The following is a 24,593-nucleotide window of genomic DNA, read 5'->3' as shown; positions in this document are numbered from 1 at the left end:
TCAGTCACACGGGTCCTGGCAGTGGGAGCAGTGGCTCATGTCTTCAGAGTAGAGCTCCACCTGGATGGTGATGCTGTGGAAACCAAACTTTGTGTTGAGCAGATCGGTGGCCTCCTGCAGCACCGACTGAGCGTCAGCCCCCTCCTCTGATGGGAAGAGAGAAATCCACTGGGTGAGCATGTTTTTTATTACATATTGTCGTATCACTTTTCTCTAATGGCTTTATTCTTCTCTTCTTGGCTTTACATACATTTAAAGCACTGAAGAATAAGTACGACAAGAATACCATTTTTGTTTTGCTTTTAGGTCAGTAAAATTTTAATTACAGTCCGATATAACGGGGTATAACAGTGTCCGCCCGAACTTTATTGTCAAGTCAAGTCCTAGTTAAATAGCACAAAGTCAAAAACAATCTGTACAACATATAAAACATTCAGTCCATACCTATGGCCAGGTGAACAGAGACCAGGGCCTGTCCCAGAGTCAGGGCCCAAATGTGCAGACTGTGCATGGACTTCACAGCCTTCACCGACAGCAGCACCTCCTTCACCGAGTTAAACTCTATTCCTTTAGGAGACCCTGGAAAACAACAGGCTGCAAGTTAATGACACATAAAACAGGACGGAAGAAAGAAAAGACATTAGAAAACAAAAAAAGGACACAAAAACTGGGTAAAAGAAAAAAGCAAGCTAAAATAGAAGTACACAAATTAAAATCACAGCGCAGTTAGCGTGCAGTGCAAGACATGAATGTAAAGTTTAAGCTTTAACTTGATGGTAAAATGCTGTTTCTGTCTTTGTTTAACTGGAGAAAATATTTAAGATATCTTAAATAATATATATTTACGTACTGCATATATATTCATTCATTCACACCGTTATTTAAGCCTCAAAAATCATTGAGGTTTCCCTCATTTGCAATGTTGAGATGCAGAAAACGACACAATTAAAACGATCAAAAACACAGTAATTAATAAAAACATTCACAAGCTGAGGTGACGTGGTTTGAGATCGACGGCTTCATTTGTCCGAGAGAAATTACAGCCTCGATCCTGAGAGTGTGTTCTAAGTAATTCCACGTTTGAAGCACAAAAACTAAAGGTCAGAGTAAACGCCAGGGACTAGAAGCATAAGGCGCTCAGTGGAGTGTGTTTTGTAGGTGGCAGCATATACGTAGATGTTGAACTGAAGTGGCCCGAGAATGGAGCCTTGGGGAACTCCACTTCATTTTGTCAGGTGTTTAATTACTGATTTTCACACATTAATCTCTGTTCCTAACATGGGATTCAAACCACTTTTACCCACCCCAGTTTTTTCAGTTTGTCAAGTAATATTGTGCAGTCAATTCGCAGGAGCGCCATATACAGAGGCTACAGTCCTCGGTGCAGCGGGGGGCAGGTTGTACTCCTGGCTGCACGTCATCCCCCACTCTCCTCTCCCTATATTTCCTGTCTTTCTTCAGCTGTCATATCTAATGAAGGCGAAATGGCCAAAGAACTCTTTTGCTTGTCACATTTGGCTCAAAGTATTACATATACAGTATGCATGAAAGGTCCCACAAATTGTGTTTCACCCTCAGGATTTGACCATCTGCGCTCTCGTTCTTTGTTCCACTTTAACTTCAAAGTTGAAACAGGCAACGGCGCTATCACCAGAAAATCCTGGTGCTAGTCTTGGCTTCACACGATGGAGCATGTGTGTAATTAGACAGCTAATATAGACAGACACCTATGGAGATGTAATCAAACAAAGCATGACTGCCTTCATTACATTTGAAGTATGTTTTGTATCTACTCATGACTGCACGGAAACACGACAGCCTCGTGATGTTTACTCTGTGATCAAGCTGTCAAGTTTTGATGTAATCTGACAGCGTACTGCTGGCGAGGAGAACATCTCTGTGTGCTCGTCAAAGTAACCAGCACTCACTTGTCAGCATAAAGGAATAGGTAAACATTATGTCATATTATGGATTAATATAATGGCTTCTTAAGGCAGGTATGTTTTGGACTCTTTCATGGCAAGGCAGAGCGAGAGCTGGGATAAGCTATTTAAGCTAGCTAGCCATAAATGCCTGGAGAAGGGGAGACGTTTAAAAAATTAGCCGACCGTAACACCTTTAAAACCTTAAATTCTCATTTTCATTTCTGTTTGTAAACAGGTTAGACAATAGACACAACATGTTAGAGAGCTGTAGAGAGGTTGGTAGGTTAGCTGCTTCTGTATCCAGGCTTAATGCCAAACTAAGCTAAGCTAATCCCCTCCTGCTGCCAGCTTTGTATCTACATCATCACTCAACTTTCTTCAATACTGAAATGGCAGCAATGGACTTTCAAATTCTTTAGTTTCTCCAGAAGATAACATTTCCAACATTATATCCCACCTAAACAAATATAACAGATTTCTAAGTACCTTCTAAGAGTATCCTAAAGACGTCTCTGAGGATGGTGACGGTGGTGCAGAGGACAAAGACGGAGAACAGGAACGTGCAGATCGGATCTGCAACTTTATACTCCGGCTGAAAAAGAGACAAAAGAGATGATGGAGACTTTAAAGAGTGAGTAAGTGACGTCAGATGTTTTCCTTAATCATAAGACATTAAAGCGCTCAGGGTGAAAACAAAGGGAACACCTCGCAAGATGACTCACACTTTGTGAAATTAAAAATACACCTTTGAAAGGTACTTGAGATCACTATGATGTGATTGGTAATTTTACACAGTGGTCGTTGGGGGGCCTTTCTGTGTGGAGTTTGCATGTTCTCCCCCCGTGCATGCGTGGGTTCCCTCCCACAGTCCAAGACTCTAAATTGGCCGTAGGTGTGAGAGTGAGTGTGAAAGGTTGTCTGTCTCTGTGTGTCAGCCCTACCCCTCGCCCTGCCTCTTGCTCAATGAAAGCCTTGGATTGGCTCCACAACCCTGAACAGGACAACCAGTATAGATAATGGTTGCATGGATGGAGATGGAAATACTCAAGTTAAGTACAAGTATGTACTTAAGTTCAGTACTTGAGTAAATGTACTTTACTGTATTTTAAGGTATATTACACAGAGAGTATTCTGTTAAAGTATAACAAGCTCTAGCAACAATATTTAGACCATAAACTCTTAAAATTTAGATTTTCACTAAAGCGCCAGCATCATCAAACTGACATTTCGGTCTCACCCTAACATGAATGTGATCTATATCTGACCCGAAAGTAGATGATGGTCGCCGCCACCATGACGCCGACGCTCTGCAGCAGGTCTCCGACCACGTGGATGAAGGCGGCGCGGACGCTCGTGTTCCCGTGGCCGCCGAGGAGCGCGTGGGAGTGGCCGTGCCCGACGGGACTCCGGCCGTCCTCGTCGATCTGGTGGTATCCGCTGCCGTGGGCGTGGAAGGTGGTGGAGTGGTGGAGGATGTAGGCCATGCTGCAGAAAGAAAGAGGTGCTTTTCATGTGGAACAGCTGCATTGATATGAAGGATATTACTTTAATTTTTCTCAGAATAGATCATAAAGGTGCAGGTTGGAGGATTAAACACAAATTCTCCCCCTAAAAAAAAAGAAGTTTGACTCTGAATTGTACAATGTAAAGTTACACATGGATATCAAATTTTAAGGTTTGGTGATCCATTCCCTTTCCGGTGGACCAACGTTGGACCTTACTCCAGAAAAAAGATGTCAGGTAGTCAATAGCAAGAGACTAATCTCTATCTGCATGCTGCTTGTGTATTAAAGTGACAGAGTTAGCCCTGAAGTTAGTTACAGCTTCGGCCCTATAGCAGAACAACAACAAGTCTGCTCTGTTCTTTCTGACTGCAGTCTGGACGCTGAAGCAGGAAAGGTTAACATAAGGTTGCGGACCTTAGCCTAATTAGCTTCATTTAAGCTAATTCTTACCATAGTTTAGCTGGACTAGATTTTACTTTCAGTTATGCCGCCCACACTCTTGGATTATGAAGGAAATTATTAAGAAAGTGTTAATATCGAGCATGACCGACATGAGCAGCATGTAACCTGATGGCATAACTACTTCTCATAGTAAAATTATGGGTTAAGTTTATTTTTCGGGGTTTCCAACAAAAAAAACCCAAATTTTATGAATATGAAATATTATTATTATATATATATATATATATATACATTATATTAGCATCAATTAAATTCAATTGAATGAGGTGTGCCTTATTTGTCCAAGTGAGTGTTAACATCTGACATTGATTTGAGGGCACTGGGTCACATGACATGGAAGCGATTGAAAACACATTTTTATCTACAAATATTAAAGCTCCTGTGAGGAACTTTTGGTTTGTGTTGATATTGGCGCCCCCTGTGGACAAAGCCGTACTCTCTTTGCTGATTTGAGTGGTGTTTTTTCACTCACTTTAAATTTTTGCCCTGGAAAATGTAAACAAAGGCAGCGTGCAGTTAATCACTTCGTCGTATCCCCAACTGTCCATGTGCAACCACCTCACTCTGACATATCTCCATTAATGCAAGTCCAACGTCCAATTAATAAAGTATGTCATCTTCTTCTTCGTCAAAAATCAGGGGCATGACAACCTCAACATCTTACTTTAATCCATCAGTACAAACACAGTTGTTCATTTGGATGCTTCTTATAATGCCACACCATGTCAAACATCAGTAAGAACATGAGGTGTGAGCAGGCTGCTGAGCAGGACTGGCTGCTTCCTGCGATCCTAAAACTATTACAGTCCAATAAATTTCAGACCCGAGTGTCGAGCTTTAAATGTCATCTCTTACCTTTATAATAGTGACATAATGTACCATATTAACACCCATTATGGCTGAGCAGCACTCACATTATATTGACGATGACGGCGCACCCGGAGGTGACTAACATTACATGGCCATCAATCTCATAGTCGTTGCGTACAATCCTCTCGATGGCTAAATAGACGAGAGCTCCTGTGACGATCCAGATGGAAATGACTGAGATGAACGCCCCGAGGATCTCTGTGAGAGAGAGAGAGAGAGGGGCAGGATTAATCACTTCATTCACAGTCATACACTTTATCACACTGAACACAGCACCCGTCTATCTGTGTTTCACAGCAGGACATGGAGTTAAATAACAGATCACATCCCTCAGAGGCAGAGCATCAACTTCAAACTGTGTCAGACACACCAGACACAACGATAGAGACCCAACTGTAAGATAGAGCTGCTGTAGCAAAGGACAAATGTTGTGTTAACACTCCGACCTTTGAATGCAGCTTAACAGCATCTTATTGTTTTACACTTTTGAAGGGCAGGAAGTTAACTAATGTTTCTACAAGTTAAGATTCTTCTAGAGAGGCGGCTCAAGAGATAAAGGTATAATACGCAGGATTATACTAGAAAAAAAAAAAATAGACTTTTACAAATATAATATAAATCATCACTTATGGGCCTCTATACATGTTGGTGAGTGGTTGTCATGGTTCCCTGAGCCAATCACAGCGTACAGGTGAGTGTGGGAGTGGTTCAAATTAGCAACTGGGCCCCATTCAGACCGGCGAACATGGTGACAGAGCGATGCAGAGTTGGCCTTTCTGTTAGGTAGGTGCCTCAAACCGGGTTGGACAAGCTAACCGGCATTTAGCATGCTAGCGCAACGGTAACCGACGGTTAGCATGCTAGCACAAAGGTAACCATGATGCTGTCGGTTTTAGCTCGGCGGGATGAGCGTGTTCTCCTGCGAGAGAGTGAGAGTGAGCTTCTGGTGACGAAGAGCCCAGTAGGAAAAATCCTACTTAATAAACCTTATAAAATCATTAGTGAGATTGTTTTCATGGACAACTACAACTTTCTCTTTCTACATGTGACAGGAAAAAGTGTCTTGTCTGGGCCCAAGTTAAAGTCTCTTCAAGGTATATAAAGAGACTTTTACGTGTTATAGTGGCTTCATTAGCCGTTTACGACATGGTAAATATGAAACCAAATAGCAGTATATTTTTTTCGTGGAACACCAGTAGATAGTGTCGGAAACAGGGGAAGAGAGAATGGTGGATGACATGCAGCATGGACCGAGGCTGGCAGTCAAACCTGGGGCCGCTGCATCGAGGACTCTCTACACAACGCACCAAACAACAGCATTTATGGTAAAATGTTAAAGAATTAAGCCAAAGAATTAAATGGCTCAAATGGTAAAATATGGGATTTCCCATTTTCATTTAACAAGCACTTCATGAACATGGGTCAGTGTCACAGAAACTTTGCAAGTGTTCCTACACAAAGGTCCAATAAGGGGGTGGCATCATGTGCCACACGCTTTTGAAAGCTTGTTGCTCTCTTTCATGCTTTACAAAGGTTTCAAATAGGATGTCTGTGGTGAAAATTCAATGGGAGATGAAACAAAAGTTATTATTGCAGCTTTCATGTTGCAAATTCAGTGAAACAGGCCCCTCACTCATTCCCGGTAGCAGGTTTCAGATTCTACATAGAGTAAGCTTTTCAGTACTCTTCAGACCACTTCTACACCTGCCAACATGCACCTCCATAAGTAAACTTAACATCAGCAGCATTGTAGAGCTGCAACAGTGGACATGCTGATTGCACCAGCAGTTGGAATGTTGCCAACATGCTGCCTGAAGGTGACACGGATCGGGCGAAAAACACCAGGACTTTTAAGAAAAACCAAGGTGTGTTTTGATTAACTTGTTCATCCATCCATCCATCTCTCCATCCACTCCATCCATCCTGACCTGATCTGTGCCAGCCAAAGTTCATGGTTTTGGTGGGCGGTCTGGAGGAGATCCACAGCGAGAACAGGCTCACCATCATGCTGCCAAAATCTGTCAGCAGGTGGGCTGCGTCCGTCATGATTGCCAGGCTGTGGGCCAGGTAGCCTCCTACAACAAACAGGGAACAAGAACAGTTAGCAGGCAGCTGTTGCACTTTAAGCTTAATCTTTGCATGAAAGTTAAAGGGATGGTTCGGTTTGTTGGACGTGGGGTTGTATGAGATACTTGTGCGGACCGCAACGCACACGTGTTACTACACCTGCAGTGTACGGCGTTGGATCAGCGGTTTGTAGAAGAGACAACAAACTTATTATCCATTTGCTTCTGATGCACCTGAGATCAAACACTTTTCTGTGTTAATTACATTACCTGGTGATCAGGTGGATGTGCTTTATGACATGAAACTGCCTTTAAAAATCTTGCTGATCAGGAGTGTGTCTCCATCTGTGAAAACCTCTGAGCAATAACAGCCTTTAATTACATCTCACATTTAAAGGTTTATAAAACGTGTAATTTAATGGCAGCTACAAACCATGATCTATACTAATAATTAGATCCATCTTTTGTGCCTCAGGTAAAAGAGATGTGATGGTCTTTTTTTATCACCATAAACACCTGGGCAAGCGGCCAATGAATGTGAGACACTGTTTTAAACTCTTCGCTATAAAAAGTTTTTGGCTTTGTTCTTCGTTTAACATCGAAATGTGCAGAAAGACTGGAGCTTCAGTCTGATCTAAGCTCTGCTCTGTTAAAACCCTTTGAAAGCAGATGGTGCGAGTCCAGACACATTTAACCTCCATCACTCATGTGTCAGTGGAAACCACTTTCCCCGATGGTCCCAGAGCTTCCTCTGACAACCAAGTGATTGTCTACATCGCAAGCTATTACTGCACATGACGTCCACGGGGGAAGTCTGTCAGGAGTGCTAAAACTTTTCTTGGAAACAAATTCCCCAACTGTAAAGAAACAGCTCTTTGGTATCAAAGCATATGGAAAAATAAATCATCAGTTCGAGTCATATGTTGTTTGTTCTGTTTTGTGTACTTGTAGGATTTTCAGCTGGGGATTCTCTTGAAAGAAAATTCGATGCACCTGCAATTTGTTTACTTATAGGGTCTGTATTTTTAAACCTATTTTTACATATTTTGGGGTCTAAATGACTTAAAAGTACTGTTTTTTTTGTTAGATGGCCTGCAGCAGCAACATGGGCTGCTAAGTCAGTGGATTTGGAAAGATTTGGAGAAATAATGTCAGTTGGGGGCCAAAACAAATAACTATTCCTGGTGCCAATATAACTTTGGCATCAGGAATAGTTGCAGTTTTTTACATAAGGACTTGATAGCACGACGGTTTGATGGGCGGTGAGAGCTAGCATAGAGAAGGGGTGGCTCTGTTGAGCTTCCCCCGAGGTGTCGTGGGCCTAACTTGACGAATCACCGTTGAAGGAAGGTGCCCACTTGATAACCCTGTTGATGTGCTGCCTCTCGCTGCCCATCTAACAAGTTTGAGTTGTGGGGGCCGTTAGGAGCCATGTGGTAGGGTAGGTAGCATCTGCTTAGGGTTCTTCCTCGCTCTCTCTCCTCTCTTCCCTCATGAAGATGAGCGAGTAGGGGGAGGTAGAGCATACGGCCCGCATCCGGCACATCCAACACACCTCTCTCTACAAACTCTTCTCTCTTTATTTTTCTCTTTTGTGTTTAATTCAAAAACATTATTGTAGTATCACCATTTTCAGTACCTGGAGCTCACATGGTCTGTTCAAGTTGGCAATGCTTGGGTTGCGGTGACCACTAAGTGTCATGTGATTGGTTAAGTTTAAGTATTGGGATGAGGAAACAAGGGGAGGGGTTTCTTCACTGAGCACCTCCAGGGGAATGGGATCAACGTTGGACCACTTAAAGTGCTTGTTTTGCCCCTGAGGAGCTCTGATTGTTATTCACAGTGTTTCACAACATTGCATTATGGATATTTACATAGATATCTTTTAAGTTACCTTTTTGTTAAGTCAAGTCAAACTTTATTTGTATAGCACATTTAAAACAACCGCAGTTGGCCAAAGTGCTGAACAGGCTCTAAGACTACAAACAGGTTGAGGAATACAAAGTACAAACAACAGATAAGAATAAAAGAAGCAACAGGTTTTTAGTCTAGGTCTGGGAACATCCAGGAGCATCTGGTTTGTCGACCTTAGTGCTCTAACTGGAGCATGCAGATGCAGGAGTTCTGCTAGATAAGGTGGCGCCAGCTCATTTAAAACTTTAAAAAAAAGCTTCAAACCTACCAGACTCCTTTGAAAAAAACAGTTATTTTACATTGCATGGCCCAGGAGTTGCTGATCTACGGCTGCCTCAACTGGTTAGATTGTGTAAATGTAGTGTTTTAAATGGTGAGTCAACACAACACAGTAACACCAACAAACTAGCAGGTAGAACAACTCCCTTTTCTGCAATGTAAAATGACTGTTTCAGTCTTGTGGCTTTGAAGATAGTGATGTATTGGTGGTTTCCGGTGAATGAATCCTTGGTGTAATGTTGGAAAATTTGCAATGTAATGGAGCAAATCTAAAACGTGTAGTTCCTGTTCGTCATTTAGACCCCGTTAACACATTAAGCATGGATTTATTTGGTGTATTTTGGTTTGAAAGAAACAAATCCCTGACCGTCTTTCCTTTAACACCAGTGAGATTTGAGCTTCTGAACTTTTACCTATGACCTCTCCAATCATGAAGACGAGGCACACGGCTGAAGCAATGTAGAGCTTCTTCTTGGCCAGCAGCTTGTCCGCGCTGTCCTCACACGTCAAGGCTTTGGTACCGTGGCAGTGGGCGCCAACGGGTCGTTTCAGCTCGATGGCGCCGGCCACGCCTCCGTTTTTTAAAGGGAAGTCGGGATACTGCTCTTTGGAGTCTGGAAAGGAGCTGCAGGGATACAGAAGGTATATGTTTAACACCATCATGTTCATTTATACATCTATTAAAGCCTTTACATTTCTGCATATGCTGACTCCTCATATGTTAGAGTAAGAGGTTTGGGCACCTTTTGGCCAACGTGCCTGTTCATACATCCTGATATTGGCTTTGGCTGGCTCTAATCAGAACACATTCAACCTCTGGCGGCTGTAATGGCTTTTGGGTGTTTGTCCACTGTGTAAAAGACTCTCATTTACAGTATATTAGGCATTGAGTGAATTGATTTTTTGAGTAAATGTTGCAGCGGAGGACAACGTGGTTGAGATCCTCTCTGATGGATGATCACTCAAGTGGAAGAATGGTGAAACGTCAACTAGTAAGGAGGCAGGAGAAATTATTTGTGACAATGAGGTGGTGTGTGTGTGAGTGTATAAAAACAGACACGTGCGTGTTACATTTTCCTGCTTTTTACCCAGGAGATTCATTTCAGTGCTTTTGCAGATACCCAGCAAGCGTAGATTTGATAGTTTACAGGTCCAAAAACGTCTACGGAGGATGCGTCATTCGTAGCCTGCGTAGATCGCTAAGGCCGAACTTAATTCTGGTCTACGGAGGATTTCCTGTTTGTGTCACCAGCTTTTCCCGCCCTTAACCTCTGCATCACCAAACGCGGCTCAGTTGCCTAGCAACAGGTAGCTAGCGGGCTAACTAGTTATCATAACAAACATCACGTAACTTAGATAATTAAGGTGCTTTTCGACCAAAAGTTCCAGGAACTAAATGGTTCCTGTGGCCCATTGTTGTCTGCGTTTCCACAGCGGCCTAAAGTCCCAGGAAGATTATGCAAATCAGGCCAAAGACGTATGAAGAAACTGTAAACCTAACTGCACTACACCGCCGGTCCAGTAGGTGGCAGTGATGCACATTTAAGCTAGTTCTCCAACCGCCATTAATACTCAGAAACGAGAAGGTATCGTCATTTGTGCAACACTACAGTTAGCCTGTTAGTATGGAGGAGATTCAACTTGCTTGATTGTTCTTTATTGCATTGCAAATGGATTGACCACGAAAGCTTGCGTCTCCTACTTCCTGTCAGCATACAACCTTACGCCGTGTGTGCTTCGGGAGTAAACACTCCGCGACTCGTCCGCTCCGCGAACTACATGAACGGTTCAAAGCGTGGACGTGCCGGAGAGTGTTTACAGTTACGTCCGCAGCACACGCACGGCGTGAGGTTGTGTGCCGACAGGAATTAGGAGACGCAAGCTTTCGTGCTCAATCCATTTGCAATGCAATAAAGAACAATCAAACAAGTTGAATCTCCTGCACAAATGATGATACCTTCTCGTCTCTGAGTTTTAATGGCGGATGGAGTTTCCTTTTCATAAAGTTACTGTCATGGTGCAGATCACGCTGATTAAACTTCGATTTCAACACCATTAAAAAACCTTTGGAAAGTACTATCCCCTGAGCAGGGACTTCTCATGGGGGAGAGTCAGCTACCCTGGAACAAAACTTAGACCCTGGTTCCGGCTGTCGAAATGCACAGAGTTCCTGAAAAGGATATATATTTATTATTGGTATTGCTAGCTATTCAGTTGAGCTGAAACCAAAAACTTAAAGTGTATTCCTCGTACTCGTATTCCAGAGTTGGCCGTCTCGTTTGAATTGGCGCGCAATGAATCTCGGGATACGTTGGGCCACGAAGGATGCACCCGATGGATCCTTTGTGGCCCGGGAAAAGGAGGACGCATCTGATGGAGCTTTCAAAATGGGACAGCCTTGTGACGCAATCAGCCTTCAAATATGTCCCTCGGAGGATGCGGCTTCTGAATTGTGACACAGCTATTGTCACTCCTGGTACAAAACAACAACATAATGACGGCCAGAATGCCGGATTCAAGGCTCCAAAGATAGTCCACAAACCGATGGTTAATGTCCCTATCTTCACTAGCAGTTTTGACCAAAGTGAAGGACCAATAAGAAGATTGGTATTGCTGTCCTTTGAGAAATTAAAATTAAGGATTTTTCAATTATAGTTAGTGTATTATTCTTTCATTGTTTTGTAAAGTATGTTGTTCATCATAAGCTAAACATGCTATTGAGATATGCTTTTACTGTTGCCGCCTACATACAGTTATTGTCAAACTGTTAGAGGGAATTACACCCGCAATATGCTTTACCTCTGATACAACATAATACAATGAGCTGGATTTTAGTCATGAGAACAAAACAAAATGCTGACTTATCCATTTCCACTCTTACACACACACACACACACACACACACATACGCACGTATACACACCCAGGTTGCTGTTCTTTCCATGTGCAGTGAGGCAGTGAGGGAGAGCTGCGATGATGTGGCTAATGAGGTGGAAAAAAACTAATTTGGCCTCACTTGAGATAACCACACACACACACTTAATGTCACACACTTCACATCGGAGATTGCCAGTGTTTCATGATTAGCCTTTATCTCACACTCACACAGAAGCATCGTATGGGGATGTGCGAGCTGAAAAGAAGCGGCCAAGTGGAAAACAGATTTTGTTCAATTATACCACTGGGACATGAGAGCAACCACTCCCCTAACACACATGAGCCCAAAACACACGCGCACGCACGCACGCACGCACACACACACACAAATGGTATATGTACATACAACACACTCAAACAAAGCCTACATTCATACAGAACATTCACTCGAGTGCTCTGAAGCCTGCAGGCAACGTATGTTCAAATGTTAGCTTGTTGTTTCTTTACAGATAAAACAGGCTAACAGTCATTAAAACATTTGAACTCAATAACCTCAACTCGAAAAGGAAAATACACAAAACAATGAACAGTTACAGCAGCAAAGAAAGCACTTAATGTAGCCAAAATGTTGAGCTTTACTTATTTATCAAGGTAGACGAATGGTCTGTTAGCTTAAGTGGAGCTCTCCTAGCTAGCATCTGTTCTGCTAGCTTCTTTAACCTTAGAGTTTTCCTGTAAAGGGTTTTCCCCAAAATAGTAAAATATTCTGGAGATTTTCTTTCCACGTTTTCTAAGATAAACAAGTACCTAATACAACACCGGACAGACAAAATTAAATGACCATAAAATAACAAAGATAGACTAATCGGTTAAAGGACACATCTTGGTTAGCTTGTTTGCTAACAAGTCAGTTCACAAACAGTTCACAGTAAAGAATATATCGGAAATAAATTTAAAATGGATTACAAATATGAAAAAAGAAATACTAATACAACAACTTAATACATGTATGCAAAAAACTTTTAAATGTCAGCAAAATTTCTAAAGAGATAGCGCAAAAATATTAGTAAAATGTCTATAGGTAGTCTACAGATATTAACTATAATAATGATAATGATAATTTTTATTCATATAGCACATTTAAAAACAACAGTATACAAAGTGCATTGACAAACAAACAATCATGAACACAGTAGGTAACAAAAAAACCCAAACAACATGGCTGATACAGCAAGATAATACAAAGTTAGTCCATCTCAAGGTAAAGCAATCGGACAAAAGATATAGGAGGACATAGTATGTGAAAACTATTTGTAAAATGACCTAAAACATTTCAAAAAAGTTCCAAAAATGGACTTATAAAAAAAAAAATGGTGCTAGTTAAAGATTTTAGCAACATATTCACATCGGTCAGGCCGATCACAACCTTTTATCTAATAAGAGGCGGGTTTAAGTACCATTGAGGCATCTTTGTAAACAGTTAAAGATGCCTGCCTCTGATGTGGCACGTTCTAAATCAGCTATCACATCAGTATTAGAGGAATTAGACGGTAGTTCATGTAACGGACAAAAGGCAGGTATTAAGTCATGCCATTCCAAAGGTCGGTGTTAAAGAAGTTCAGTCTTCTACTGAGGTGGCTAACCCTGGAGTGACCTGGCTGACGCGCTTCGCCTGACCTGCTGTCAACGTTAACGGATGCAGTGTTGGTGGCGGTTATGAATTGGCAACCAGACTTTTAACAGTTTTTAAACGGATTCCTCAGTAAGTCCATGTGAAAACAGTAAAATCAAGTGAACATCCAACCCAAACACACTAAACACAACTTACAGTGACAGTCATATTCGCGTTGTAGCAGTCAAAACCGTTTGCCCCCTCCAGGATCACACACCTGACTTCGACAGTGAGTTTCCTACCTTTTATACCTAAGGTGCAGTGGCATAGCGACACCTATATAAGATACACATGATTACATTACAACTGATTACAACTGGTTAAATAGAAATCCGTAATTTGGCTCTCGCAGTCAGTGTAATATATTTAACTAGAGGCCAAATAAATTGGATGTTGATAGCTAACCTAGCCTATCAGCCTAGCAGCCTACCACTATATCTCACATTTCATTGCTCTGATTGGTCGTTGCTCTGACTGGTTGTTGCGTCCAGAGGCATTTTTTGTTCACACCATTAAAGAACACCCTTTGAAATTGAAAATGAACTGAAATTTGTCAAGCGTGCCAGGTTGGAATAAACACCTTTAATGAGATGACCAAAGTATTAAGTGCTTTCCTGTTATTGTAATTTCTTTATTTCACACCACCTTAAAGTAAGCGGTGGTATGAAATCAAGTATCTGCTGCATTAAATTCTTGGTTTGCAAAATGACAAAATTGAGCCCACGCTGGGTCTTCTAAATATTAAGGTTCATGTTTTTATCAATACCCTACAGGGCAGGTGTGCAGTGTTTATTCAGCAGTGCTAGGTACCTGAGGGAATATTCAGTGATCTGTGAAATGATATTGTATGAAGAGACCTCAGAATTGCTGCACACTGAAAAAATAACAACAGAGCGTTTAATTACAGCTGCAGTCTGCTTTCTTAGAGAACAGTCCTGTTGTTTCCTTTAGCTGACAGAACAATGCCTGCAGGGAGGAAAGTACACTGCAGAGCAGAAAGTAGCACTGTTTTGTCTTTCCAGAGATGTGTGTTGGTCCAGTTGTTTTAACAGAAAAGTCAGACTGATGACGACGACAATAATGATCACTTATTTGAATCGCAGCACTGTGATGGATTAAATTTTTGTCCTGTTAACCAGAGTGAGCCGTCGTTTGTGTAGCATTTAATGGTTCAATCTGACACTATTTATTTGGAAAAGGTTCCTTATTGTGCCCTGACCAATTGTGTAGCTTCTTCAAAATATATTGACTTAAATCCTTTTGTGTTAGCAGTCGATTAGCGTAGCATTTTTGACCAAATACCTTGAAAACTAATGACATCCCAATCAGCCTTCGCTTTGCTTTGAGTAAGTGCTAACTGGCAAATGATAGCATGCTAAAACACACAAAACCAACATGTTAAACAAGCATTATCATGTTAGCATTGTCATTTTGATTATGCTAGCAAGCATTAAGTAGACGCAGAGCTGCTAACATGGCTGTAGATTCTCTGTAAATACTTATATTTATTAGGGATAGATCCTGTTTGACTATGAAAAGCCTTCTTTGGAAAATATTCACAGTGCAGCCATTTTCCTCTGACTTCCTGCTCACGGTGGGAAGCTAAAATACTGTTATAATTTCATACAAATGTAGTGTATCTGACTAATCATAATAATTTTACTGCTTCCAATGAATCAGCAGTTGAAGGACAATAACCGGTGAAAATAGAGAGGGAAATCTGGCCATAGTTCAAGTTTAAACAGCATATCTGATCACACGGTCAGACAACAGCTAACGTTAGCATACAGCCACATACTCGATAATACTACCATTACCGTTAGCTATCATCATTTACCGCTTCTTGATTACTCAGCAACTGAAAAGACAATTGCCAGTGAAAACCAATACAGACATCGGGTCGTTTTTTAAAGTAAAACGTCATGTTTAATAACAAATTAGCTACGGTCAGACAACAACTAATGTTAGCATACAGCCACATACTCGATAATATTACCATTACAGTTAGCTAGCATAATTTCACTGCTTCTAGATTACTTAGCCACTGAAAATATAATTACTAGTGAAAACCAGGACAGACGTTGGGCCTTATTTCAAGGTAAAACGTCATGTACGTTTAATAATCCATTAGCTACCGCTAGACAACAGATAATGCTAGCTATTATTACATTTGCTTGGAAGTAAAATTCCTAGCAAACATTAGATTGGAATTTACTCCTTTCTTATAATATTGTGTAACACGGCCTAATGGTGTATTTTTCTTGAGCCACTTCCTAGCTAACGTAACAAAAGCCAGGAAGTGGTTGATTGCTAGCATTAGCTGTGATGCAATGGTAGCTAATGGGTTATCATGTTTTGAACTATGGCATTACGTCCCTCCTGATTTTCACGAGCAATTGTCTTTTCAGTTGCTCAGTAATCAAGAGGGAGGGAAATGAAGATGATTTGTCAAATACTATTTATACGACTTAAAACTTGGAATAAAGCATTAAAACATTATATAGCTTCCCACACTGAAAGTGACTTTGGAGGAAAAAGGCCGCTGTGTGGATATGGTGAATCAAGATTTAATATTTAGAGAGGAAAGGTTTCCAATTGTTTCAATAGATAAACCATTATTTTATCTCCATTTGGAATTAACAAGGAACATTAAGTCACCCATACAGCATATTGAGGTTCACATTACAAGCTTCTAGAGACCAGGCTGCTGACCAAAGTCCATGAAAAGCCGGACTGGCTTCACTGGTTTTTATCTGTGGAGTTTTCTGGAAGCTGCAGCAGCAGCAGTGACAGACCCAACAACTCCTGCCAGACTCCCATTAACCCTCACCCATTTATGCTGCCTTCATGTGCAGCCAGAAATATCACAATCACCAGTGAGTAAATGATCCAACAAAAAGGGTTTGGTAAATACCGCTGGGAGACATCATAACGAGTCAGTCATAAATTAGGAAGCAGTGTTATTAAAGGGAATTTGTTGAATAACTTTTACATTATTTTTCTTACTCTGTTTAGAGAGTTCAGTTTATATGTAACTGTTCTATTGATATAATCCAGGTTTTATAATCCACGTTTTTTGCATCCAAATTCATGTGTCAGTCTTACCAAAATAATGCCGGAGATTAGATTGGTCACTGTTCTGTGACTAGTCGTCATTAGCTTACACTATTTTTTTAAACGCAAAACTTGCTTTGACATTTATATAATATCCACAATAAAGCTTTATGCAATTAATCACTTCAGATAAATCTTTATTTCCAAGTTGTCCTGGTTATTTTGAAAAGAAATATGTGTGATGCATCTTTATCTTCAGATAATAAGACACTTTGAGATGCATAAACAAGAGCTGGGCCTTTTTTAGTTCTTTTAAAGGTAAAGAAAATAGTGCTCATTATACTTGATATAATTGCTTTTTATCGTCTGACTAGTTTAACAGCAAAGAAATCCTTACACATATAAAGCTGTTAACACAAAATGTTCTGTATTCTGAAAGACTTAAACGCTTTATAACTTAAAAAATGATATATAGGTGATAATCAATTTAAGGAAGCTCTTGAATGGGAATGACTCAAAAGCCAATCTGACTTTGCCACAACCAGAGTTGTTTATTGAAGTTTGTAATGATCTAAAAAAGCATCAGTAAGCGATAAATTAACCCTGAATACATCCATTAAATATGTGCTTATTTTGAAACTGTATCTGTATTTATATTTATTTTTATATATTTGGACCTGAACAAGAACAATGAAGGATGTCACTTCCTTATAAACCACTTTGTTGCCGGCTGGTAAAAAAAATGCTGAGGATGTGACATAAACACACACACACACACACACACACAAACACACACGAGCGCTGCAAATGGTGCATGAAATCTCAAATGTGGTGCCATATGCACGTCGCTCTCTCTCTCTCGCTCTCTCTCTCTCTCTCTCTCTCTTCCTCACACACACACACACACACACACACACATGCACGCACGCGGAAATAAACACACAGCAGCACCTGCACACACAACCTCCCCCCAAACTCTAATAATAATTTCTTTGATATTTACTAAAGAGACTCGTGTTATCTGTATGAGGATATTTCAGAGGCCTAAATAATAGCCGTTTAAAGCAGACGTCGTGATTTAAGGCGTATTTTCTAACTGCAGTTTTTCTCTCTCCTGCTTCTGAAGCGTGAAAAACACGTCAGTTCGCATCTTTTGACTTTGATCTGCTGGTTTGGCTTTAAAAAGTGAGAAACATTTGATGTGAAGGCGTGAAAGAGTTCATCAAAGGGATCAACTTTCTTCCAGTTTCCTACAGCTTTGAGCAAATATTGGTTAAATTGATAAACACTTAATTCTATGGTGCTTCGTACGGTCCAGTTTGAGAATTTAAAATATGAAGATTGAGAAATAATGTCCTTAGAATTATTATTATTCCACATGCAGGCCGATATTTCCGGTGTTAAACCCAATGATCAGAAGGACGTGTTTCTGCTGCAGCTGCTTTTATGTTGAAAAACAAACCTGAACATCTGTTGCAGAATTTTTCTTTTTTTTACGCAGAAAAACAAAACTTATATTGCGTCATTTGATGACGAAAAAACGATTCGATTTTTATATTTTACATTTTATTTTCTAACTTAATGGCCACTTTCCTGTTTAAGGTTTTGTATAAAGCTGCGAAATGGACATATTATTTAGCATATATTAGTTATAACCTTTAGGAATTATATCTGTTAAATGAATCAGATCTGCAGCTGATTTACGCTAATTTTCGAAATGTCAAATTATTTCTAAACGCTAAATATATCCTCTTAAAAGACAACGCAGCTAATAAACCTCTCTAAGTGTCTTTGTGTCACCTCCACCTGCAGGTACCCACACCTGCGTGTATTCACAGTGTGATAAATCCGGGTGATTTCCGTCCCACGCAGTCCGTCCGTGCAGGAGCTGCTTCCTGCCTCTAATGACAGATGATGAGTTTTTAGCATTGCTCAGTGAACTGGCCGCGGGGCCATTTGTCACAGGCTGTCCAGAAACAAGCCAAGCATGGAAATGAATTTGTTCATTCACATAAAACAGCCCGCAAGAGCGGCAGCCTGCTTAACATGCACCACGGTAACAACTGCTCCCACCGTGTACGTTACACACAGAGCTTCAGCACATACACACAGACAGGGATGTGTCCTGCACAGAGCATGATGTGCTGATGTCAAACATTCACATTTGTTCTTCAAACTGCTGATTTTCCTCAAAAAAAATCACCAAAAAAAGAAATGTTCTGCTCTCTTTCTGGCCAATTTCTTTAAACTTTAAATAATATATTGCATTTATAATACATGCATGTCAAGTTTAACACGTACTTGTAATTAAACAGGGTATCCCAACATGCAGTATTATTCTCCATGCAGCTGCACCCACATGAAACCCTTTTCTCACCTTTGCAGCTTCAGAGAATACATTTTGGCACTCTTCTCGTGCATCAGGTGAGATTTCTCCGAATTTGCAGCGTTATTATCCATTTACTAAGCCTGCAGTCAGCCTGTGTCCCGTCTGAGTCAAATACAAAAAAAAAGAAGCAAAGTTGTCTTTCTTCTTTGGAGGGTTGTGCTGCGGGAGTTGCAGGTGAGGATCGACAGGTCCGGGTCCCTGGAGCTTCAGTCGTCTTGGGGGAAAGTCAGCCGATTAAACCTCATGATCGTGTGTGAGCAGAGAGACTTCAGAACAAACGGAGAAATTCCTTCATTGCGGTGCAGTGGAGAGCAGGAAGGAGGGAACCACATGCGGGGTTTTCGGAGGGAGGTTTTAATTGTACACTCGAACATGCAGCAGCAGCAGTGGTAATGTTAAGGCTGCAGCTGCTGCTGTGAGCGGACAGGACAGATAGGAGACCTACAGTCAGTGAAGTCTGACTGATCGCAGGCAGGACCTCCGGCGGGTGAATCCTAATGGGACAGGCGTCAATGAGCGGAAATCAATTCAATTACATTGGCCCATCGGCCTTGAAAGGTGTTTTACTCATATAAATAACAACAACTCAAATAATACGTTAGAAATAAACATCATAATTTTACCTTTTTATTGCACTTTCCTGCACATTTTTGGGTTCACGTATTCCTAAAATGTTACACGTCATATACCTTTTGCTTTCATTAATTTATATCCACCTGATATATATTTAATCAGATTTATGCTATGCTGGAAATATATTCAAACACGGACGTTTTTGAAGTAAAAAATATTCATGATATCTCTGCGTGTGTGACGATTTTTTAATGGAGTGTAAAATTAATCCTCTCCTAACTAAAGCTATGGGTTGAATTAGGCCTCTTTTGTTATTATTTTTGTGAACAGATACAGATGCATTTCAGTTTAAAGAACGGCCTTAACAGGCTCATTTTAAAACGTAATAAATTAGGCCTTATCGTGTTTTTCCGTTAATATCAGGCAAGATTCGTGCAAAATATAAGATCAACACATGGCATATTTTCTTTATGTCTGTAAATAAAGGCCTACTTCAGATAAGATTTTTTGCATGTTACAGATTCATGTAGGCCTGCTGTTGATGTAAAATGATTCCTCACTGTACTTGATTTTAGCTGCAAAGGGCCAAAGACTATAAGTTAACATGTAAACTGTTCCACAGATAGTTTGAGAGTAAATTTAGATTACGCTGTATAATAGATTACAATCAAATAAAAGTTTGGTTGGATCTGCGGTCCTGGCAGACCAATCACTCATCACTACGGCGTAAATGCTGCGTTCAATTTCTGGTGGGACAAACGTCAATTTTGTCAAGCTTAATTACTTTTCTTAGTTTATTAGGCGGTTTTTGGTGAGTATGCTGCCTTTCATTTGTCCGAAAAAAGTTTTTAGTCACATGCATCAAAACATTACGCCCTCATCCTCACTCATCATCAATGAAATGGCCTCTTATAAAGTATAATAGTTCATTTTTTGTTTGGCAACTAATGTGTAACCAAAGTAGCAAAGCAGGTGTTTGAACTTAAGTTATTTATATTTCATCAACTATATTTTCCCGATTTAATATTTACTACTAAACTTCTATACAATTCCCAAATGAATTATCTGATGTTTTAGAACGTAGTGTCCTTTTTTCCCGATTGTCATAAACATAACCTCAGTAACGTGTCTTGTTGACGTCATGACGCTCCCAGTGTTTGGTTTCCGCGCCGCGCAGAGCTCAGCCGACATGGAAACAACAAGCAGCGATAATAAACCAGACGAACAGCAGGCAGATGAGGGAATGGAGGCGGACACGTCTATGTCGAGGTCTGACAGGTAAGTCTGTGGCACGAGTCAGAAAACTGTGGGGGAATAAAACTCTGAAACCGGCTCATGTCAACTAGCAAACGCAGCTAGCTGGCTAGCTTCTACTGTCATACCCACGCATTGTGTTCGCTTAGCTACAGTGCACAAAAGACAAAGAGACAAATATCATTGGAAAAAAGATGCTTAAACAACATATGGGTGGTTTTGGCTGATTTAAGAAAATATTTGACTGAGTTTAACTTGCATGACTATAACTAACTACTGTTATGTTTAAACAAGTTAGCTTCCCGTGGCACCAATGCTCAAATAACGGTCCTTTTGATTTGATGGAAGTCGTCACGCTAGATATCTGTGGAAATTTGACGAATTATACACATTATCTTGTTGACAAACTTTTATAATTCACATAACATTATTTTGCGACGTCTCAGTGTGGCCTGGTAAATTCGGCACAACTGTTAATTTATTATACACCAAATTGACCTTCAATTGGTGTTGTGTTAATGTCTTTACAATGAGAAGGGACTAGTTATAAGAGGCAAAACATCTAAGTGGTTTTGACAGAATATAGTACGTTGTATTCTTCGTCTCAACACAGCGACTGCTAATGCTACGATGTGGCTAACACTCGCTCATTCATAACACGTAGCACTAAGGATGTGTGAGGGGGATCAGGTGTCTGTCTGGCTGCAGCCATACTCACCTGACTGTGTGAAACAGGATATCCTGCAGCTGTACTTTCAGGTATCTTTAATGTTAAAGAATGACATTTCCCACGAGGATTATGCTGAATTTGGAGGAAAAAAGAGTGTAAGTCAGCTGGATATTTGAGCGTGATAAGGTCTGATATGTGTCATTTCTCTCATGCCCAAAATCATATGATGCAGGTCATCAAGCCAGACTTCTGTAAACATTTAGGTGAAAAGGGAATACAATGTTTACATAAAGCATATTTTATTCTAGTTAAGAAAACAGAAATATTTACTTTGAGGTATTTCAGTTTGCTTGTAAAGTTTAAAGCATATCTATGTTATGTTTTGTGAATTCAAGACGTTTATGATTTCAAACACCGTGATGATAGTAAAGTTGGGATTCAAGCCACCAACTGTCCGAGCCAAGTGATGACAGCCTTACTCATGTGAACGTTGGCCCCACCTGTGCTTTGCTGTGGCCAGAGGCAGCGGTGTGATTTCCTGGGGAGGGTTTGGCTAGTTTCCCATCCTCCCCCTCGACCTCACCGACAGCATCACTGTGGAGAGAAGATTTCAGAGAGAGTCCAGAGTGCATCGACTTCCTCTTATCTCTCTGCAGGACAGGAGAGTATCTGCAGGTCCACACAAGTCTTAAAAGACCTGAACCTGCAGATACTACAGAACAACTTCAACGCCTGTATTGGAGCAGCAGCACAAGGCCAACTATGAGCTTACAAGGCATCTCTGATGGCAACCAGCTTTGAATACAACAAATTAAACGGGTGAAGAAGATGAAGGAAACAAGCTTCAGGGATAAAATCAGAGCCACATCAGATCAACTCTGCAGTGCAGGTGTTGTTATTGATACATTTCTCACTCTTTAGGCTTAAAGTTCCTGCTCTGGTCCCTCAGAACAAGACCTACTAATCAGTATATCAGACTCTGTTTTTATGGCTTATATTAACTGAACCTGTAGAAAACAGTCAAAGTGCTGCTCTCTGATCTTGCCGTCTCTTGTCTTCTCGTCTTTACCTCCAGCGGAAGCGGAGAAGATTCCCTGGATGGCATCACGAACTGTATCCCCCGCTGCCCTCTGACCCCGTCTCTATCGCCACAAAAACGGACCACGAGCCGGTCTAAGACTGAGCCTCCTCTGCTGAGGACCAACAAACGGACCATCTACACCGCCGGCAGACCGCCGTGGTACAACGTCACCGGGACCACCTTCAAAGAGGCCTTTGTTATAGGTGAGACACCAGCCAACTTTCTTCTCCTTCTTCGGCATATTGAGATATTTCTAATTTCATTCCTGAATTAGGCTTTCCACACTTTAAGGAACAGTAAATCCTTAAATCATACCCACATCAGACCGCTTCTTCTGCACTTTGATGCTTTAAATTTTAACTTAAAAACCCAAAGTATGCGATGAATAAGTCCGTAATAAAACTGCTCTAACTGCAGCATTAACGTCAGTGTTTTCTGGCTCTGCCTCAAAAGGATGCAAGTGCACAATTTAATTTGGGGAATAAATGGATATTGACCAGAGTGAACACAGACTGTAAACAGCCCAGGAGAGTGATGCTGTTTGTTGTATGGGATATAATTGATAACAGTGTGACGGCACATTGTTGGACACTGAGTAGACAAAGGAAGTCTTCAAATTGCCGTACAAACCCAAACATATTTTACGATGGTAGAAACCAAAAATATTCACGTAATTCTCGCATGAGAAAGTTGAGTAAGTTAATCCTGTTGCTGCTAAATGACTTGAATGACTCGTTGATCAGCACAATTGTTAGTTTATCCTTTCAATGGATCTTGTTGCAACATTTCGGGTGAAACACTGAAGGCTCCGGTAACATACGAGTCAAGTCGGGACACTTGAAGTGTTCATGGTGCTCTCACTTCACTGTGACAGCAGGTCCACCATCTCGCTGATCAGCACTGTAAAATATCTGCCAGCAGCTGTAAAAAGAACCAGGACAGAGAGACTGTGTGTGTTTGTGTGTGTGGTGTGTGCGTGTTTGACGGTCGCACAGCCAATGTTGCGTGATTAAACACATCAGACTGGCATGAGTGGGAGTACACGGAGGGAGAGGTGGACATTATCTTTAGTACGCAATCTGTTATTGTCAATGGGCCGCAGTGACTGGTTACAATTTCACACTCGGCTGTACTGTAGTCGATGCGGTCCGGGTTTCAGGAGGAGCAGAGTGTGTAACTGCAGGGAGCCGGGCAGACGGAGCATGTGCTGAGAGGAAAAACCAACCTGCAGTAAAGGGCAATGGAAGATGGAAAGAGGAGAGGAATGAAACACTGACTTCATCTGAGGGCTGCACGATTATGGCCTAAATGATAATCACGATTATTTCGATCAGTGTTGAGATCACGATTGCTCATTCATTTTAAAGACATTTTTTTATTGTACTTTTCACATTTAAATAAACAAGTTAGTTACCTGTGTTGCTGAGCGGCGCAGACGCAGGTTATTATTCTTTCTTGCCCTAAACCTGAAACACCTCCAAACAAGCGATGACGAGCCGTTTCGGGGGAGCAGCTCTTCGTCTTCTGTTCCAGACATTTGACTTTAGTTTCTCCCACCGTCTCTGTTGTTTACTCTTCCACTCTAAACTGCCGCTGTGAGGTCGGCACTCATCACATGACATGCCGGCTCCCCCAAAAGAGAAGCCAGAACCTCTCCATCGCCCCCTGGGGGAGGGGCTGTTTGATTTGATATGTAGCAGAGTTTTCTCTGATCGTCCTACGTATTTTCAAACTGTTGTCATGTTGCTACCATAGTGTATCCTCATTCACACTAACCCTCAACAATTTTAGAAGTAGGTGTGTTTCTCCTTACAATGAGAAATGTGGTATTTTTTTATTCCATCCCTGCAAACTGTTGGTTTAGTAGTTTGTTTATGACACACAGCGCTGACTGTTAAGACACAAGCAGCTGTGTATCAACAAGACTAGGTCAAAACCTAGTATGTGGCTGACCACATCAGGTCAAGGTGCGCTTTTGTGGGCAATGTGTCCAGGACTGTCC

At 41.1% G+C, this 24,593-nt stretch overlaps 2 protein-coding genes across 2 annotated transcripts in view; one reads left to right on the top strand and one right to left on the bottom strand.

The window, feature by feature from the left end:
- slc30a2 (solute carrier family 30 member 2) lies at positions 1-19,084 on the bottom strand. Its single transcript, XM_069657352.1, has 8 exons — positions 19,002-19,084; positions 9,435-9,646; positions 6,691-6,837; positions 4,807-4,960; positions 3,191-3,410; positions 2,412-2,517; positions 445-579; positions 1-146 (listed from the first exon to the last, which is right to left on the bottom strand). The coding sequence occupies exons 1-8, from the start codon at positions 19,082-19,084 to the stop codon at positions 1-3; spliced, it is 1,203 nt and encodes a 400-aa protein (XP_069513453.1).
- A 1,691-nt stretch (positions 19,085-20,775) lies between these two features.
- LOC138585002 (uridine-cytidine kinase-like 1) overlaps positions 20,776-24,593 on the top strand; it is a 30,405-nt gene continuing 26,587 nt past the window's right edge. The window contains exons 1-2 of the mRNA XM_069657215.1: positions 20,776-20,864; positions 22,586-22,794. Coding sequence (XP_069513316.1) covers positions 20,776-20,864; positions 22,586-22,794 — 298 coding nt within the window. The remainder of the gene's footprint in view (positions 20,865-22,585; positions 22,795-24,593) is intronic.

The sequence above is a fragment of the Semicossyphus pulcher genome, unplaced genomic scaffold (genome assembly GCF_022749685.1).
Source record: "Semicossyphus pulcher isolate SPU_LCO1_2020_fin unplaced genomic scaffold, fSemPul1.0.p SCAF_11, whole genome shotgun sequence".
Taxonomy (NCBI): Eukaryota; Metazoa; Chordata; class Actinopteri; order Labriformes; family Labridae; genus Semicossyphus; species Semicossyphus pulcher.
This window is presented reverse-complemented; position numbering and strand designations above follow the sequence as displayed.

Bases quoted from the DNA above. Each gene is read 5' to 3' on its own strand.
- slc30a2 (XM_069657352.1), bottom strand. From the start codon at position 19,084: ATGGATAATAACGCTGCAAATTCGGAGAAATCTCACCTGATGCACGAG. The intron at 9,647-19,001 runs GTGAGAAAAGGG...GTATCCCTGCAG, and splicing joins TATTCTCTGAAGCTGCAAAG to CTCCTTTCCAGACTCCAAAG. The intron at 4,961-6,690 runs GTCAGGATGGAT...TCTCTCTCACAG, and splicing joins CTTTGGCTGGCACAGATCAG to AGATCCTCGGGGCGTTCATC.